The following is a 15,364-nucleotide window of genomic DNA, read 5'->3' on the forward strand; positions in this document are numbered from 1 at the left end:
CAAACGATGCATCATGGAACACTCTTTAAACGCATATATAACAATTATTCCCCCGGTTTGTTTTCATCAAGTTATATTCAAGCAAAGTTAGCAGAAGTTTCTTATTTTGTTCAGTATATATTTTTGTTTATGCAGGTCCAGATATTCTTTAAACATGTGTTTAATACAGGCGCGTGCGCGGGGGTGGGGGGTCGAAAATTGTCAGAAAGCAGCTCGGCTAGCCAGCAGAAAACACCTCAGAATAGCCCTAGAAGGGGTCAATTTTTCAAAATTTTCGGGGGGAACACCCCCCAGAACCCCCGCCAAGGGCTTCGCCAGACACCTCGACCCCCCCCCCTCTACAAACTTTCCTGCGCTCGCCCCTGTAATATGTAATGTTTTGTGTCATTAAAAAGGCTCTGTTAGTCGGAAACATCTCTCAATGGAGGCGAACTCGGGACAGTACGTTTACGGTTCTGCTGAGTCAAACCAGATCCCATTACCGATAATGTTAACTTGTTCTAATAAATCTGATGCAATCAGTGTATCAGCACACTCTGCATTAAATAGCATTGCACTTTTCAAATAATCTACCTGAAAAAACGGGGTGTTGCACAGCTTTCAAGTTGCAGGATGCCGATTGGTTAATAAAGTTAAAGTTTGTTTGTTTAACGACACCACTAGATCACATTGACTTATTAATCATCGGCTATTGGATGTCAACCATATGGTAATTTTGACACAGTCATAGATAGGAAAGCCGCTACATGTTTCCATTAGTAGCAATAGGTATTTGATATGCACCATCCCACAGACAGGATAGCACATACCACGGCCTTTGATATACCAGTCGTGATGCACCGGCTGGAACGAGAATTAACCCAATGGGTCCACCAACGGGGATCGATCCCAAACCAACCATGCATAAAGCGAGCGCTTTACCACTGGGCTACGTCCCGTCCCTCCGATTGGTTAATAATACCGTTTGGTATTCTCGAACATTAACCGGCCTCGGTTTCTAAGGGGCAACTATCCCCGTTGACAGGAAACCCGCTGTCGCCACTACATGGGCTACTCTTTCCGATTAGCAGCAAGGGATCTTTTATTTGCGCTTCCCACAGGCAGGATAGCACAAACCATGGCCTTTGTTGAACCAGTTATGGATCACTGGTCGGTGCAAGTGGTTTACACCTACCCACTGAGCCTTGCGGAGCACTCACTTAGGGTTTGGAGTCGGTATCTGGATTAAAAATCCCAAGCCTCGACTGGGATCCGAACCCTGTACCTACCAGCCTGTATACCGATGACGTAACCACGACGCCACCGAGGCCGGTCCTCTCATTGACGACAAACACGAGTCACCGGAAGGGTTCACAGTGTATTTACAAAGGGAACATGGATTGAACTTCCGCACACACGCAGCAAAGACAAAACGAAATAAACGACCCTGTAAAGACAATAGACAATAATAAATATAACAGGCTTAAATAGTTATAATACACACAAAACATTCAATCAAAATTCAGTCATAAACATAATTCATAATTCAAATATGATTGAATTATACCAAGGAATATAAATAACATGTACAACATGATCTGCCTTTATTAAAAACCTGAGTAATTATACAGGCAATCCATTATCAACGTCACTTCCGTTAACGTACTTGCTGTCAAAATAAAATACACATTTACTTCTACATGTAAATAAAATGCGTAACGCTTAATTGGAAAGGCATTCGTTATATTTATATTTAATAATTAACCGATCTGTCAAATATGGAAATACTTATTTACTACACCAATATTTCAATATATCAATCTCCAGTGATGGAATACACCACACACAATACAATCATCTTTTATACAACACACATACGATTAAAATGCACTGGTCAGACGCTCAAGAAACGTACGTGCGGCATACCATGCACGTGCGTTATACAACAAATACCACACACAATACAAATACATTACACTACATTACACTACACACCTTTGCTATGGGCAAAATGGTCAGTAACTGGAATATTAGTTGTTACATAGTTCCAGCCTAGAAACAAATAAAATGACATAAGTTAGCATGTAAATACAATTATTCCAATATGGCTGCCATGATAAGATACGTTAACTATACATTTTTAATACACAATTAACTAAGAAAATAACTTATACATATATATTACTTTAAAATATGAGTTTTTATTATAAATAGAAACATTATATAACTGTAGTTAGTTTGTATATTAATTACTAAGCTTACTAAACAACTTTACCATTTTTTAATTATAACATGTTTACTAGCTTTTAATCAAAACTCTTTAATGTATATAAAATTACGTACTTGTTATAAATACTATTTTATATTATAATAACATTAAAACATGCTTGTTAGTCATACCTTAATGTGTGCAGTGGAAATGATACAAGAAACGAAGTAGAAATAGAAAGTCGTGAAGCGGAGCAGTGAAAAGAACGTCTTGAAAAAATGTACAGTAGTGTCTGTCACGTGATCATAAAACAGTGACCACTACACAATAAACTATACCGATTGGTCTAACCACCCGCACGGACAATTCGCCCCCATGGTTAGCGGGAAACATCACTTGGGCGTTGCCCGTATAATATATTCTATACGGGAAAATCTAGTAAACGAATAAAACATTAAAGGTAAAATAAACAGTTATGTACAGAATAAAACACATTAGTGAAAGGTGTACGTTATAATATTTACATGGACCTCACACATTTCACTCACTGTTACCAATGTACATTGTAGAACAACGGCATGTAAAAATTAAAGTTATTCTTAATGTGGAAGCATAAATAACTGACTTCTTCAGACAAAAAGACGACTTTGCTTAGCTGAGCCGAAATTCAAGGTTTGGTACGGTATCACATAATTAGGAGGAATATCATAATTCAGTATTCGTAGCATTTTCAACTTTTTCATACGTTATAAGAAAGTTTGTGAAAATCATATATGTTTATATCCAGCGTTCGAGTGTTCCAAAGTGGTATAACACATTTTTAAAGATATACAAATAACGTGCATATATTTTATAATCGTTATGATGGCGATATGGTGATAGATAATTTCATCCTCTTGGTAAAACATTAGTTAGCTTAGCCATTAAATTCAAATTCAAATAATATTAATGTTTTACAAAGGAAAACATTGAAAAAAGGATCCGACACTTTTTCATTTGTTCGTGATATTTATACTACGCAAGATTTATCGTTTGTAACAATTGGCTTAACACAAATAATTCAGTAGCACGTAGACGTAGCATTTTAATGACATGCTAAAGTAAATGTGCAGCAACAGAACAAAATAGTAACTGAATACAATAAATTATTTTATTTTGAATATGAAAGCACAAGTAACTTTAATTTTCAGACATTTCAGACATAAATTTTTCAGGCGACTTTCTTAATCTGTGGCGGGATTCAACATTTGATATAAAGTCATAAAATTGGGACAGACGTAATAATTCGGTTTCCGTGGGATGTTAGACTTTTTCTGACGTTATAACAGTTTTTGTGAAAAACATAATGTTCAGTCTATGTCGCCTTTCTGTATTATGTCTGTTTAAACAGCGTCCATACATACATTTTATACACGTTATCGTCAGACACACCTATAGGAATGTATTCAGTAGTGGGGTCTAGAATATTGCGAGAGAGATTCCAATGGGGTCCCGACAGGATAATCCTGACAGTATATATTTATACAAATTACCATATGTGTGACTGTCTGTGTGGAGGGGTGCGGGTTCAACACCGGAAACCTGCATGAGCTCGCGCCTAATCATGATACTACAGCGCGAGTTAATTTCATATTAACAAGTTTTTTATAAGTTTCGTCAAATGATCAAGCACGCTGTCCTGGGCTAGCTGGACTACCTGGACTGTCTGCCCAGGACAAGTATTAATGTTTACTCTTTTTAAGATTCGCTATTGAGCTCAAGTTTGTATCGTCTTACGTTTTACAACACATCCACATATATACACATAAATTAAACACAATGGGCCGAATTTACACAGCCTGTTTTAGACTTGCAGCCGTGTAACTACATACATTTAGATAGCTTAACCACCTGTTTTAGACTTACAAGCATGTAACTACATACATTTACATAGCTTAAACACCTGTTTTAGACTTACAGGCGAGTAACTACATACATTTACTATACTTAAACACCTGTTTATATCTTACAGGCGTGTAACTACATACATCTACTATCTTAAACACCTGTTTATGTCTTACAGGCGTGTAACTACATACATCTACTATGTTTAAACACATGTTTATGTCTTACAGGCGTGTAACTATATACATTTACAATTCTTAAACACCTGTTTATGTCTTACAGGCGTGTAACTATATACATTTACAATTCTTAAACACCTGTTTATGTCTTACAGGCGTGTAACTACATACATCTACTATGCTTAAACACCTGTCTATGTCTTACAGACGTGTAACTACATACATTTACTATGCTTAAACACCTGCGTTTAAGAAAAACAGACATCGTAAATTTGGCCCCATATATCCATGTACAATGTTTCTGGTATATTTAAGACCGTGATATGTGTTGTCCTGTCTGTGGGAATGTACAATGTTTCTGGTATATTTAAGACCGTGATATGTGTTGTCCTGTCTGTGGGAATGTACAATGTTTCTGGTATATTTAAGACCGTGATATGTGTTGTCCTGTCGGTGGGAATGTACAATGTTTCTAGTATATTTAAGACCGTGATATGTGTTGTCCTGTCTGTGGGAATGTACAATGTTTCTAGTATATTTAAGACCGTGATATGTGTTGTCCTGTCGGTGGGAATGTACAATGTTTCTGGTATATTTAAGACCGTGATATGTGTTGCCTGTCTGTGGGAATGTACAATGTTTCTGGTATATTTAAGACCGTGATATGTGTTGTCCTGTCTGTGGGAATGTACAATGTTTCTGGTATATTTAAGACCGTGATATGTGTTGTCCTGTCGGTGGGAATGTGCATATACAAGATCCCTGAGAAAATGCATTGGGTTTTCTTCCAAAACTGAGTTTCAAGTTGCCAGGCTATTTCTTAATAGTACGTGCAATGAAGAATGAACATAATAATTTTAACATAAATACGTAACCTAAAGGAGTCGGAAGAGGCCAGCCACTGGGGTTGGGGGTTCAGCTGTATATCAATTCACCTTTTAACTGGGGAGACTGCATAGACTTTAGAGTTTGGACACCACTACCATTCTGGTCCCCAGCTTCCGACGCCAAAGCTAATTCTTGTTTTCAAATTAAATATTTTCCTATACGATTCGGGAATCTACCAGTCCGATGACTACTGAGCCTGGTTCGCGAGATAAACGAGCAAACTCTATTAAACGTCAGAACATGAGGTTACTATTTGGACGACTGACTACGTGTCAAAATTGTTTGACATCCAATAGCCGATGAGAAATTAATCAATGTGCTCTAATGGTGTCGTTAAACAAAACAAACTTTAAATTTAACTATTTGGATGACTTGCTCCCATTTTGACTATTTAATTAAACTCGAGAGTAGGACCAACAGTTCACGGTTTACTGAAAGATCTCGGCCAGATGATATTTTCATTTTAACATCAAAATATTCAGACCTGCCAACACGAAACATAGGCATTAGCGGCCCTGACACGTCGATGTTTGGGACTGAGTGTAAAACTGTGTTGTCGTCAACGCGGATAACGCGGAGAGTGGCGTTGTCTGAGTCTACTAACAGTCCGAGTGTGACAGTGAGTCGTGTGTCGTGTTTAAAACCTGTCACAGGACTGTGATCCAGGGCCTCTCCACGTGACACAACAAGTAAACAGAGACTGTTGTGAGATGGACAGCTGAACACACAGACACACCAAGCATGTGTGTTGTTCCAAATCCCTAGTGCATCGTCACAGTGTCCGTCCATACAAACACCGACTGCTGCTGCTGCCGCGTTGTTTAATCCTGCCGATTCTAGTACCATGCAGTCCACTTCCGTCTCCCAGTAAGAGATTCCTCGCCGTGGAATGCACGTTCTGGCAGTCACCCCACAGAAACGCTGCAGACTGGAAGTCTGGTCAGAAGTTGATGTTGCTGAAATTTTGTTCACCAGAATTCCAGATTCGTTAATACTACATATCTTCCTGTTGATAGTCTTCCGGTCAAACTCTACAGTTGGTACTGTGAGAAGGGACGTAAAAAAGATGAATAAACAATATGTACATCGTATGTTATTCTTAACTTTATGCTAAACAGGTTAAACGTTAACAATGTCCCACGGATTACGCAATATATTTTATGTAAGTATTTGTGTATAATTCCTAGAATTGATAGTAGTTATGTTTGATTAGACACATTTCATGTAGAACACACACACACACACACACACACACACACACACACACACACACACACACACACACATATATATATATATATATATATATATCAGGATATATCAGGATATGTTTATATCATTTGTTTCCCGTGACAAATTATATAACACATTTTGTGTGTGTAGGCGGGGCGGGGGGGGGGGGGGGGGGGGGGGAGGGGGAGGCAGATACTATAGGGCCAGTAGAGCAAAGACTAAAGATATAAAGACTAACTCGCTCACCACGGGTCTGATACTCTCTCTCTCTCTCTCTCTCTCTCTCTCTCTCTCTCTCTCTCTCTCTCTCTCTCTCTCTCTCTCTCTCTCTCTCTCTATCTATCTCTATCTCGCTCTCTCTCTCTCTCTCTCTCGCTCTCTCAGCTGTATCTGTGTACGTATGTACCTAGCAGTTGGCTCCTCCAACTAAAACTAGTTCAAATTACCATTTTTAGTTTAAAAGTAGTATTTTGAGTTTGAAATTGACCTCTTTAGTTTAAAACTACATTACCTGGAATATTTTTATTATTTAAGCATATAGAACAGAAAATCCAATTACGTTTGCTGCATATATGACGCCGCACTCCGCATTGGTGTCACTACGCTGGCTTATCCAAGTCAAAACCAAAGCCAGTTTTTTTTAAAGTGGGACACTTTTGACGGGCTCGTACCGATCTCGGTTTTCATTGGCTTATGACAAGTATAGAATTTCCCGGTTTATCTCCAAAATATTTATATCCATAGAGGTATGGTACAACGCCTTTCCAGGGGTCGGTGAGTGGGGGATTTGCCTTGAAATTTTGACAGTGGCCAGCTGTTGGCATACGCGTTGCATGTAAGGGGGTGTTACTAATTACGTAACGCTCTAGGGGTAGAGGAAGAGGGTACTGTGTTCGATTTACGTAAATATTTTTCAAGACTATATGTTATTTTTATTCATTACTTAGACCTAAAAAGGTGGGGGGGGGGGGGGGGCGGGTTAAATGTGCGGTCAGTCTAGGATCGATCCCCATCGGCGGGTATACAAAACGACCATGGTATGTGATATCCTGTCTGTGGGATGGTACATATAAACGATACCTTGCTAAAAAATATTTTTAGCGGGTTTCCAAGGCGCGTGTGCAGGGATTTCAGCGGGGTTGGGGTTATAGACTGTGTTGAGCGAAGTTTATATGGGGCCATGCTCCCCCCAAAAATACATTTCTATTTTTTTAAGCTTGGGCAAGTAAGGGTTTCGACCTCCAATACCCTCCCCCTGCACATGCACCCGATTCCTCTCTAAGATTATATGTAAAATTTACCAAATGTTAGACATCCAACAGCAGATGGAAGGAAGGATAGGATATGTTTTATTTAACGACGCTCTCAACACATTTTATTTACGGTTGTATGGGGTCGGATGATTATTAAACCAATATGCTTTATCTTTGATGTCGTTAAACAACCCCCACCCCCAAATTTACCCTTTCCAAACGAAATAATATTTATTTGAATTTGTCGACTTTAACACGTAAAATTAAGAAGTGAAAACGTTCATTGTCTACTTTAGTATATTTTATTTTAAAAATATATACATGATTAATGTGTTACTAGTATACAAACTAAACTTTGAACGTTCTACTAACACTTTATACAATAACAATTCTGAAATAGGAAGGTACGACTGTCGATAATACGTTGTCAAGATCAAACCGGTTTTAACTAAAGACTCTAGTACCGTATCCTCAACCGAACGTTCTTCGTACAGCGCAAGATTTCTCTTTTACTTTTTTGAGACGAACCCTACAATTTGAAATCGGTAAACGCACGTGTTAACTGAAACTGACAACAGGCTGACCTATGGCGGCACAGGCGACGAACCAAGCGTATACGTTTGACGATATCCGTTCATAGCGAACACACACGACTTTTTTAAAAGTGCATTTGAGCTTGTATTTCACATTTGTACATGATGTTATAATATGGTAACCAGAGAATGTAACTTTAAAACTGATAGTGTGGGTTTAAAAGTGACCTTTTTAGTTCAAACGTGACCTTTTCAATTGTTTTGTTTTACTTAAAGTAAACCATTGTCACTGTGCCCTGAATTTTACTGCAACCCCCCCCAACAACCCCCACCCCCCCCACCCCCCACACGTAGTTATTTTTCGCTAGGTATATGCCTAGTGACTTGCTTTTTCTCATTCGTTTCCTCTCTAGTTATCTCTTGTAGCTGGAAAGTTGCAGGACAGACAACTATTGCTGAAATCCGAGATTGCTGACAACATAGTTGCTCTCCATCAATGGATCAGGTAGGACCTAAAACCATTTAATGTCCAGGGGACCTTCCGTCTGAACAGTCATTGCACTTGTTGAGGCCTAGTTTCACGGTTACACCAACTGTCAAATAGCCGGTAATATGGACAAGCGGTAACAAGGAATTTGGTTACTTCTAACAGACTGAAAGTATGAGATTCACACATTGATTTAACCATATAATACAGAAACCCGTGGTCTTACTTACAAAGAAGTTCTCTGTATTGTCCTGACTCACTAGTACCGAAGAGGATTTTTTTCATCACATCCTCATCTGAAATTAAAAACAAAATGTTAAATGTTTAATTGCATCACTAGACAACATCTGATAATCAATGATTGGCTATAGGATAACAAACATTTGATAATTCTGTGACATAGTCTTTAGAGAAAAACCCAATACAGGATCTCTTTAAAGCATTTCCCCGTAGACAGGACAACACATACCACTTTCTTTGATGTATTAATCATTGAACACAGGTTGAAACGGGAAACTTTGTCTCAAATAAATGTTAATAAAATGTCTTTTTATATATATTACAATGACCGTCGTTACTGCGACATTTACACCATCCGACCACAAACTGTCGGTAACAAACGTACATCAATGCTATTCTGTTCATTACACCGGAATTCACTCCTTCCGACACCGACAGAGCAAATTAGGAACAGACGTGCATCCGACGTCTGAAAACACCCCTTTACAACGACATTACATGAACACATTTGCCGTAAAACACAGCCATTTGGCGTCCTTGGTCCCGTTGCAAGCTGACAGAAAGTTTGTTTTATTTAATGTCGCCACTAGAGCACATTGATTTTTTATCTTATCATCGGCTATTGGACGTCAAACACATGGTCATTCTGACACTTTTTTATTAGAGAAAGCCTTGCGGAGCACTCACTCAGGATTTGGAGTAAGTATCTGGATTAAAAATCCCATGCCTCGACTGGGATCCGAACCCAGTACCTACCAGCCTGTAGTCCGATGGCTTAACCACTGCGCCACCGGTCTGCAAGCTGACAGTGTCACATCTACATCTGTAGACGTGTATTGCTTTTACAAATACGCCTTTAGGGTGTATACTACCAAATCAAATCCCATAGACGACAATAGTAACATATGTGGCTCAAACTCCTACCTGCAGCGTATCAATCGACATAAACGCCACGGATATAAATACTACCACCCCTAGCACTTAAAGTGAATCAGAAAAAATTGGGGGTCAAGCTGCTCGTTTCTGAGATAACGGGTAGTGTCTATGAATACCCTAGTTCCGAACAAAATTCGAGTACCCTTTTTTTTACAGGTACTCCATACATGTTTCAAGCACAAGGCTACTTGACACATTGGTACTAGATGAAATAAAATTGCATATATTTTTTACCCAGATGAAACTATTATTTTTTACAACCAACACACTCACATTTATAACCAATCACAGGACTTGTGGTGTTCACTTCAAAAGTTGGGTGCACCTCGAACTTTGACCCAGCCGGAAGTTATTTGGTTTAGTACTACCTTTAGTCATTAAATTGAAGGATTAACTTTTGAACAATCAAGTCTACTTATTTTATGACATGTAAACGAAGTAGATAGTAATCGTAGACGTCTTTAACCAAAGAATGATTAGTGAATGCGCCTTGAGCTATTTCTCATTTCAGCAATGTACACCTCGATTGGTATATCAAATGCCGTGGTATGTGCTATCCTGTCTCTGGGAGTGTGCATATAAAAGATCCCTTGCTTATATAGGTGATTGGCAATTTGCAAAGGAGTTAACGTGCACATTCAGGACAGGATATATAGGTATATACAGACAACTGTTATATACAGACAAAGGAAAACACATAAAATAGTTTAAGAAAACTGAATATTTACTACATAAATGTTTTATTCAAAGCATAAACTTAATACATTTTGTTGAAACACACTCTATTATACACCTTTTGAAAACGTTTTTTTTTAAATGTTTTTCACTGGATTCTGTTGCCTGTTAAATTAATGCACGCCACGCAGGTAAGAAATCATTATATATTATCAAAAGGCCCAGCTTGCCTATGTGTAATGGTTAAACAAACATCGTGACATACTGTTAGGACTGCTTGTCGGACTAGCAGCAATCACACACCTTTGAATACATTACCCTTCAGTGTTAATATGTACGTTCAATGTAAGCCTTTCTCCAACCAATATCAAGTCGTCTTGTCATAGTAGCAGCAATCACACACCTTTGAATACATTACCCTTCAGTGTTAATATGTAAGTTCAATGTAAGCCTTTCTCCAACCAATATCAAGTCGTCTTGCTAATTAAATGCCCGACCCTATTCAGATATCAGATGCAAATAAGACCAATGATGCACTGAAGTATGTACTTGTCTTGTTAGAACTCGAGTAAATCAATAACTTTATATTGTGACTGGGACAGGTTAAAACATGTATATATATTGTGATGGCAACTTCAACTGTCCATTTTGGACAACTTAGTGGTCATTGTAAATTCGTGGCCGTTTTAGCAGGTTCAACCATTATTTTGTGTGAAAAGATTGTGGTCGCTGGCCGTATAAAACAGGTGGCTGTTATATGCAGGTAAAGTAAAGAAGAAAATGCCTTGTGGGGGATTTATGTTGTCCGTTATGTACAAGTGGCCGTTATACAGACATGACTGTCAGACACATGTGGCCGTTAGTACCAGTTATTATTATTATTATAAAACGCTTGTAATAATAATATAATATTAATTCATAATTATTATTAGTTCAAATGATATGACAAATAATTAAAAATATTAATATAATATGATTATATCCCATTCTATATATATTATTTTCGATAATCACCACGTCCTCATTGCTCATACATTTCTAAAACAAATCCAGTAGACAGGTAACGTCTAATTAACTAAAATACGGTATTAAAAAAGGAGTTGGGACCATGATCTTAAGAGGTGACTGGGTGGTGAGGTAAATACTACAATACCCCCCGCTCGCTCAAAACGTGAGAAGGAAAGACCAACTATGACATGTTTGGACTTGAAAATAGAGAAGCTAGTACTACCTACAGTATAGGACATGTTGGTACATGAGCACAAAGACAATTAGCACCAAAGTCTAGAATACGGACAGCTGGAGATACAACAACGGCATGTTGGCACGTGAACACAGACAAGCTAGTATCAAAGTATAGGACATGTCGGGACGTGAACACAGACAGGCTAGTACCAAAGTATAGGACCTGTTGGAACGTGAACACAGACAAGCTAGTACCAAAGCATAGGACATGTTGTGACGTGAACACAGTCATGCTAGAACCGAAGTATAGGACACTAACAACTGAAGATACCATGAATGTGAAGACTTTTGTTATTTGCTTGTCCTGTTGCGGGGATTATAATAGATCATTTATGAGAAGTCACCTACAGCCTAACATAGTGTATGTTATTATCCATATTATTTGTTGCAAAATTATGACAAGCATAGTGGGATAATTTTCATTACATATAATATCAATAAGTACCAACAAAAGTGCACATCTTTTAATTTAGTTATAAATTTAAACAACTACTCTGTCTAGACTATGGAGTAACTTACCTGTGTCTCTGCTGTGAAATACAATTCCATCATTAGTCAACTGTTGTCCACTGAGACTGATGAAACACCTGTGAGGTCCAGTACACGTTGGTCTGTACGTAACGCTCCCCACACCAAACGAAATCAGTTCTGTCTTCGGTTTCTCCTCACCCTTCATTTCAGTGGCTGGTTCAATCATTGCCTTTAACATCTCTTTCTGATCTTCGGCTTTAGTTTCCTTTGGTAGCAGTGTAACTTGTACCACACGGGATTCTTCGCCTTTCTTGGCATCCGTTACCTCAATACACGGTTTTATCTTCGATATATCAACCACTATTGCAGGTTTCTTCACGATTTTACAAACCTGTTCAAAGGTATCCAGATCTACATCCACCTCCTCCATCTTCATATCCAACAGTTGAGGTATTTCTAGCAGCCTCCTGGTTTCCTTCTCCAGATCCCCAGACATTTCTATAAACTGAACAGCTCTTGCATACAACATCGCTTGTTGACAGTAAAGAGAGTGTTGACTTTTTCTGTCATTTGTCAGAGTTAGCGTCTCCAATTTGTGATTTCTGTCAGCCTGTTGTTTGGCCACGTTAGAAATGACTTGTTCTTTTAATTGTTGTCTTTTCTCAGACAGAATTGTGATGCATTTGTTATAAGAATCATCAACATCTTGAATGAGTTGTTGTTTCATAACACTTAGTGCTTCATTCTGTTCAACAAGCTTGCATTTGTAACCTTCTGATGTGTCTTTCGACTTTTCTAAATCGCATAAAACTGCACTGACTTGATCTTTCTTTGCTTGGTAGACATCCTTGAGGTTTAGTATCCCATGATCTCTATGGGAGATAAGAGCGCACGATGGACATACAGCGACTGAACATGCCCTGCAGAAAAGGTCCAACTTCAAGTTTTGATGAGTGTTACATATGTCTGTCTGTTGGAAAAATTCTTGTTGAGGCATGTTCATATATTCGGCAATTAGAACAGTCCTGTGAAGCTTCGACATTACAAATTTCTTATGGCATGTTGTGCACCTATCGCACATATTTTCCAGACAGTCCAGGCAACGTACTGTTGCCATGGCACTGTCTGGACACTCGTTGCACATAATTTCATCCAGCTTGCTTTTCATGTTAACATATTCAGTTAAATTCCTCAACACCTTGTTTTGTGGAAATGTTCCTGGTATGTTCTTCTGAACAGGCCAAACCTGTCGACAGTTGGGACATCTTACTCCAGCTGGTGACTTCTCCCAAATCGACTCCAGACAGCGACAGCAGAAACTGTGGAAGCACGGTAAGATACGTGGAGATTTGTCCTGGTCATCAAAATACTCCAAACAAATCTCACACGTAACGAACTCATCACGAATTTGCAGAATTTGAGCAGCACCGCTTTCAGCCATGTCCAGTTAATAGGTTATTCACTTGAATGATAAAATGGATTATTATTTCACGTGTATACAGCCAGCTGTCTGGGGCTATGTTTCACGTTCTAATAACCTATGTTAGCAATGTCTAGCTTCTTCATGATCACCTGGAATAAAAATTTAATTTAGTGAATGTAACGTTGTTGTTTTTTATTCCACTGACAAGCACATCACTTACTCCCCGACAATCAATAATTTAAACCATACCTGCATATAAATACATAATATGTTAACATTGTAAATTTTGATTGTGAATGTGTGCGATTACATGCGTTCGGGTATACCTGGCCTTTAGTACTAACCTCATGACACTATGCCAATGACATGCCGACATTTAACACATTGACTGATCCATCCAACACCGCTCTGTGATATTATAAAAAAACACAAAAAAACACACACATCAAGAAAGAAAGAAAGTGTGTTATCCTACCTGATAGAACCGCTAACAAAAACTCATCACACCAACATCCTTATCATGTTCCGCAATAGTAAAAAGAAATAAAATGGTCACGGCAACATCGTCATTATTCGTCTGAATAATGAGTAGAATGTCTATATCTGCATCCTCGTATATTGTTATACGGCAACAACGTCACTATTCGTCTCAATAACGAGTAGAATGTCCACAACTGCATCCTCGTATATTGTTTGATACAGAGAGTAAAACATTTGCAACGTCACGATGTTACTTATTGAATGTAAGCAAAATGTTTACAACGACAACGTCATCGTGTTTTTTTGTGAATGTAAGGAAAATGTTTACAACGACAACGCTATCGTGTTGATTGGTGAATATAAGTAAAACACACACACGCAGCTACACCGTCAGCCCTCAGCAATCGTTATCTATCTCTTGATGGTGAAATAATCTCGTTTGCTCTTCCTAGAAATAGCACTACCTTACTTGGTATATCAAACATGTTTGTGAAACACCCGTTAATATCCCTGCGCCAGTACCTTACATCGTATAACAAACCTGTTTGTGCACCACTCGTTAATATCACTACGCGGTAATAAGACAGTTTCGACAGAAAAGTGCTTAGCCTTATTATATAAATAATTGCTTAACGTGTTTTAATGAATATGTACTATATAGGAGCTATATAGTAATGTCCTGTAGAAGCTATATGTGTTGTTACAGGTGATTTATGTCACTACAGTATCATAGTGTATTGTGTGAGATTTTAATTTCTTTTAAGATCACCAGTGCGTGACAAATCTATTACCTTGCCGACCTCCTTTTGAAACGCCAGCGAGTTTGCCGTTCAGTTAGGTCCGTAACTATTAGTCCGGAGGTGGGGTGTGGGGAGTGTATATAACGTGTTTCTCGACCTATATGAAACAATGACAAATTGTATGTTCGTATGTGTGTGTGTGTGTGTGTGTGTGTGTGTGTGTGTGTGTGTGAATTTACAAATTACTACATATTCTTAACTACCGGTTAAGGTTCTTCTATTTACGAAACAATCTCTGCGAATCAGTGCAGTAGTTTCGAAACCTGCCGATTGACACTTTCTATATTTGGTTAAACAATGTTTATTGTTCGTTTCATTAACAGTTAACTTTTCTTCTTCTTCTTCTTCTTCTTCTTCTTCTTCTTATTATTTATTTTTTTGATGCCACTGTTGTTGTAGGACACACGTTATCACTCACGATATCACACACACCTGTTCCGCCCCTGATT

The 15,364-nt window shown here is 38.3% G+C and overlaps 1 protein-coding gene across 3 annotated transcripts; it reads right to left on the minus strand.

Annotated features, from left to right (window-relative positions):
* Positions 1 to 1,194: 1,194 nt before the first annotated feature.
* Positions 1,195 to 14,588, minus strand: LOC121373785 (E3 ubiquitin/ISG15 ligase TRIM25-like). 3 transcript variants are annotated; one of them, XM_041500567.1, is made up of 6 exons: positions 14,111 to 14,588; positions 12,261 to 13,784; positions 8,876 to 8,941; positions 5,624 to 6,182; positions 1,975 to 2,031; positions 1,195 to 1,426 (listed from the first exon to the last, which is right to left on the minus strand). In XM_041500567.1, exons 2-5 carry the CDS (start codon positions 13,651 to 13,653, stop codon positions 2,010 to 2,012), a joined length of 2,040 nt encoding a protein of 679 aa, XP_041356501.1. In that variant the 5' UTR covers positions 13,654 to 13,784; positions 14,111 to 14,588; the 3' UTR covers positions 1,195 to 1,426; positions 1,975 to 2,009. The 3 variants fall into 3 exon arrangements, with proteins under 3 accessions (XP_041356501.1, XP_041356491.1, XP_041356482.1); XM_041500557.1 differs by lacking the exon at positions 1,195 to 1,426 and having other exon boundaries at positions 1,434 to 2,031; XM_041500548.1 differs by lacking the exons at positions 1,195 to 1,426; positions 1,975 to 2,031 and having other exon boundaries at positions 5,494 to 6,182.
* Positions 14,589 to 15,364: the final 776 nt, after the last annotated feature.

The sequence above is a fragment of the Gigantopelta aegis genome, chromosome 1, assembly GCF_016097555.1.
Source record: "Gigantopelta aegis isolate Gae_Host chromosome 1, Gae_host_genome, whole genome shotgun sequence".
Classification (NCBI taxonomy): Eukaryota; Metazoa; Mollusca; class Gastropoda; order Neomphalida; family Peltospiridae; genus Gigantopelta; species Gigantopelta aegis.

Excerpts from the sequence above, each read along its gene's own strand:
- LOC121373785 (XM_041500548.1), bottom strand. The coding sequence starts at position 13,653 with ATGGCTGAAAGCGGTGCTGCTCAAATTCTGCAAATTCGTGATGAGTTC. Across the intron at positions 8,942-12,260 it reads ATTTCACAGCAGAGACACAG|ATGAGGATGTGATGAAAAAA; the intron begins GTAAGTTACTCC and ends TTTTAATTTCAG. Across the intron at positions 6,183-8,875 it reads ACAATACAGAGAACTTCTTT|TACCAACTGTAGAGTTTGAC; the intron begins GTAAGTAAGACC and ends CCCTTCTCACAG.